Source organism: Anarhichas minor, unplaced genomic scaffold, assembly GCF_050575085.1.
Source record: "Anarhichas minor isolate MPS153535 unplaced genomic scaffold, ASM5057508v1 ptg000135l, whole genome shotgun sequence".
Lineage (NCBI taxonomy): Eukaryota > Metazoa > Chordata > Actinopteri > Perciformes > Anarhichadidae > Anarhichas > Anarhichas minor.
This window is the reverse complement of record NW_027466581.1, coordinates 47501-52500: the sequence shown is the minus strand read 5'-3', so window position 1 is coordinate 52500 and position 5000 is coordinate 47501. Positions and strand designations below refer to the sequence as shown.

At 45.1% G+C, this 5000-nt stretch overlaps 1 protein-coding gene across 2 annotated transcripts in view; it reads left to right on the top strand.

Moving 5' to 3' along the window:
• LOC142941550 (DDB1- and CUL4-associated factor 1-like) overlaps positions 1-5000 on the top strand; it is a 30707-nt gene that overhangs the window by 23479 nt on the left and 2228 nt on the right. For both annotated transcript variants that reach the window (XM_076083497.1, XM_076083498.1), the window contains 6 exons: positions 42-275; positions 1208-1301; positions 1446-1550; positions 1747-1820; positions 2616-2705; positions 4866-5000. The exon at positions 4866-5000 is cut by the window's right edge and continues 24 nt beyond it. In XM_076083497.1, coding sequence (XP_075939612.1) covers positions 42-275; positions 1208-1301; positions 1446-1550; positions 1747-1820; positions 2616-2705; positions 4866-5000 — 732 coding nt within the window. The remainder of the gene's footprint in view (positions 1-41; positions 276-1207; positions 1302-1445; positions 1551-1746; positions 1821-2615; positions 2706-4865) is intronic.

The window sequence follows — 5000 nt, the reverse complement described above, 5'->3', positions numbered from 1 at the left end:
GACTCAGCCTCTGTTTCCGCCTCGTGTCTCGTGTGCTGCAGATCTACGACATCCAGACGGGGCAGAAGACCGTGACCCTGAACGACGCCGCTCTGGCCAACAACTACAAGAGGAACTGCGCCACCTTCAACCCCACCGACGACCTGGTGCTGAACGACGGCGTGCTGTGGGACGTCCGGGCCTCGGGGGCCATCCACAAGTTCGACAAGTTCAACATGAACATCAGCGGCGTCTTCCACCCCAACGGCCTGGAGGTCATCGTCAACACGGAGGTTGTATCCTCTGAACCCGGCCGGTCTTCTGTTCTAAACCGCTTTTATAACCTCATGATCCTCAGATACATCACGCTCAATGGTGAAGACCTACCAGACGGGACGTTAGAGGGTCGTCCTGTTCGTCCTCTGAGAAATCTTACATTTAAGGGAAGAGCTCGACAGAAATGCTAATTTGCTTATTTGCCGACAGCTAGATGAGATGATTGATGCCGTTCTCAATGTTTGTACGATAAATGAGAAGCTACCACCAACAGCTGGTTAGCTTAGCTTAGCTTAACTTAGCTTAGCGTAAATACTGGAATCAGGGGGAAACAGCTAGCCTAGCTTCGTCCAAACGTAAAGAAATCAAAAGTGTAGAAACTTGATGTTTTACGACGTTCCCTTCAAGTCTTCGTGTTTGAGCGTTGGTATTTGTTGTGCTGTTTACGGTCCGATGCTACAAATATGTGAACAATAGAAAGTAATGATGAATTTAAAAGGCGTGTGTTTCTATCTTGAAGGGATAGTCGTGATGTTTAGTTGGATGAGTCAGTGCGTCACATCATCTCCGTCTCTCTTTGAAGACTCCAGACTCTCAGAACTCGCTGCTCTGCAGCTGCTTTGACCGGTTAGTTAGTTTGTGTTTGTGTGTTTTAAAGACTTCGTTCAGATTCACCAGACTAACTAACCGGTCAAAGAGCAGCAGTCTGGTGTCTTTAAAGAGAGCACAGATAACAGCTTCTACTGGAGGCAATACCCCGACCAACCACCTCGTACACCCCCACACACACACACTGCCTTTAACACAAATATCTCCAATAAGAGAATTATGAAATCAGAATGTGCACGGTCGGGTCTTTTAGACCTTGAGAGTTGAGCAGTTACAGTGCACAGAGGTCACAGAGGTGAGGCAGTGCAGACCTGTGGTTGTCAGCCTTGACAGCCGGCGTCAGTGGGACCTGAGGACCTTCCACCTGCTGCACACGGTGCCAGCGCTGGACCAGTGCAGGCTGGTGTTCAACAGCAACGCCACCATCATGTATGGAGGTACGGAGAGACGCTCACCAGCGTACAGTCAGAGCAGCACCAGGGTGTCACTTCTTACTGACGTGTTATCGTCTGCTTCCCCTCACACACACACACACACACACACACACACACACACACACACACACACACACACACACACAGCGATGCTGCAAGCCGATGATGAGGATGACGCCATGGACCAGCAGATGAAGAGTCCCTTCGGCTCGTCCTTCAGAACCTTCGATGCTACAGACTACAAGCCCATCGGTAGGCTGCACTTCCTGTTTGTTGCAGACTGAAATCCTATTGGTCAGATACAGAACTCCTCATGACAGCTCTCTGACGTCACATGACTGAGCTTCTATAGGAGAGAGGTCGACTTGTTGGTGTTTTCATGTGATTTATTGATAAGAAAGATTAAAAGGTTTTTATGGACGCTGACTTCTTATTTGTTGTTTTTCAGCCACCGTGGACGTGAAGAGGAACATCTTTGACTTGTGCACCGACACCAGAGACTGCTACCTGGCTGTCATTGAGGTGCGTCAACATGTGATAGAGGAACTCTGTGTCCTCTCATCACATCGTTACTAGACGGGTTGTACATATACATCCATGCCTTCATGCATCAGTACAGCCTGCTGTGATCAGAGCGCTCCGAGCTTAAAGCCTTGAAGTAAAGAACAGACAAGTCAGCACTTTGTCTCCAACATGTTGCTTCTTGGATTCAAACAGAACAGGTTGACTCGTTTAATGTTAAACATTGTTTTTTCAACTCGTTTTTATGTCCCACAACAATTTAACATGTTGTACTTTCTAAGGTTGCAACTAACGATGATTTTCATTATTAATAATTCCGGCTTTTGTTCTCTCGATGAATTCATTATCCGCTGAGTCTAAAACAGTAAGAAGTTCAGGTCCACAACAGTCTAAACTCAGAGCAGGATGAGCAGGAGCTACCAAGAAGAAGCCACAACGATGGCCGACAGTGCAGAAGAAATGTAAATGTGTCCGGGAGGGAGAGGAGGAGGAGAGGGGGAGAGGGAGAGGAGGAGGAGGAGGAGAGGGAGGAGAGGGAGGAGGAGGAGAGGGAGGAGAGGGAGGAGGAGGAGAGGGAGGAGAGGGGGAGGGAGAGGAGAGGGAGAGGAGAGGGAGAGGAGGAGGAGGAGGAGAGGGAGGAGATAAAGCTGGTTCTATAGAGTTTCACTCACTAGAGGAGGAGGAGCCAACTGTGAATGTAGTTTACAAACCGACCAATCCTCTTCGTTCAAAGATCAGTTTAGGATGACATGAGACAAAGAAAATCAGCAGATGTTTGTTGTGTTGTGTGTGTAGAACCAGGACGCGGTGAGCCTGGACACGGTGTGTCGTCTGTACGAGGTCGGAAGACACAAACTGGCAGAAGAAGGAGACGACGACGATCAGGTGAAACGACGACGATGTTTGTCTCAGAGCAGGAAGTTTGGATAACAATCCACAGTTCATATGTCTAGTGTGTGTTTGTGTGTTTTAGATTCATCTTTAGTTTAACCAGAGGTGCAGAGTAATGCACATATAACTAAAGGTACTATAAATAGTCATTTCAATAGAGCGTATGAGTCATCGCGCCAAATACAAGAGACCACAAGTCAGAGCTTCATGTGTTAAAGCTGCATTCTCTCTAGTGTCCACCAGGGGGCGACTCCTCTGGTTGTATAGAAGTCTATGAGAAAATGACTCTACTTCTCTCTTGATTTATTACCTCAGTAAACATTGTAAACATGAGTTTATGGTCTCAATCTCTAGTTTCAAGTCTTCTTCAATACAGCATGATGTTCATTTAGTACATTATGGTCCATTTAGAGTCACACAGACCATAAAGCAGGGGATGCTTTAGGGCGGGGCTACACGGTGATTGACAGGTCTCTACAGAGACGTATACGGCGTCTCTACGTCACTCCTCCTCAGTCCAGATATGGTCACTTCCTGTTCACTGGTTGATAAAAACAAGATGGAGACGGCTGTAATCCTGAATTCAAGGATTCTAAACATCACTCCACAAACGTCACAACGACTGCGTCCACTTCTTAAATACAGTGTGGTAAAAACACAATACATTCAAAATGCAACAACAAGAAGAAGAAGTGCATTTATTCCACATGCGACTGAGCTTTGGAAACACAACGTCAGAATGTAATAGATAATAAAGCGTGCGTCATCACAGCCTAGTGTTTGTATGCAGACGACATGCTTGTGTTCGTCTTTCTTTTCTCTGAGTCATATTAAAACCTCTTTAACACGAGCCCTATTTTTAGGCCTCTGCTCGAGAATTGCATACCCATACTAAAAAGACTGTAATTCTATAACTACAAGGTCTATTTTAATAATTTTGATGGTATAATACAGGTAAAACTTGTGAGAGACTTGTTCAGATGTGTAAAGATGTGTATATGTTACTGGTTAATAGTGAGTGAAGATGCACACAACTCAAATTGAAAAGTTTCAGGTTCACCTGGAAAAAAAAGCACTTTTATTGAAACTATTTATGTTTGTGGTCTCTCCAAGCTAATTTTACTTAGATTGAGTGAAGCAGGCCAGCATAAATGAGGTCCGAGTACAGAGTTTCAAGCCAAATTCTCATTTTTGGAACCAGCTTTTGCGCTGCTCTATTCTAATTTTATAAACTATATAACTATATATTAACTATATATTCACTTGCTTTATCACTAAGAGTGTTCAATACATCGTAATAAAGCAGTTTGGCATCATTTTCAGCCATGTTCAGCTGTCATATCTCTCATCCATAAAAACATCTCCTCTCAGTCTGTGGCTCTTTAAGCCTTTGTAAGACCGGTGATTGGCAGATTTCATCATGTGACACCGTGTTGAACGCGGAAGAGAGTAACGAAAGCAGTCCGCAGTTTATTCCGAAGATTGACAGCCTTTTAGCCACTCAAAATCTCGATATAGTTGGCACAACCCCCATGCGTGAAATCCATTGGTCCAGCAGGAACATGCTGACCATTTCTTCAGAGAAGGTCCCAGCTCGTTCATTTTAAGTGCGGAGGAGACGGACTATAGCGCTGCATCAAATTTCAATGGATTAGCTGCGTTTTTCGGCATGAAAATCAGCAAAAGGTACGCTGCGTTTCAATCTGTTTTGCTGGGGAGCTGTGTGTTGTTTATGTAACTTTTGAATGGTTTGGCGGAGGTGAATCTGGACAGCGTGACTCGACTCGGGGTCGTTTCCTACGCCTGTTTCATGTATCCATCCGCCATGACAGCTGCTGGCTTTGTGATGAAAAATGAAAACGGAGTGGATAGTTCCCCGATTTTTGGCGAAAAATACTTGATTTTCTGATAAATCTTCTAGATATGATATTAGATCATGGATAATTGTGTTTGCAGTGTGTAAAATGGCTGGTATGATGATTTTGCCCAGACTTTTTTCATTACATAGGTATATGATATGTCATAAAATATAATTTTATTCGTTTTGCAAAAGTGAATTGTACACGTGTGTGTACTCTGTCGCACCCCCTCTAGGTCCCCTTTAAAGGGGACCCTCGGTACCAAGAGGTTTTAACACACCTGTTGTGTCTCCAGGATGAAGACCAGGACGACGATGACTCCTCAGACTCAGATGACGACGATGACGACGATGATGATGATGACGATATGGACACTGACCCGCTCATAGAGGAACTGGCCAATAACAGCGACCCGGAAAACGGGGACGGA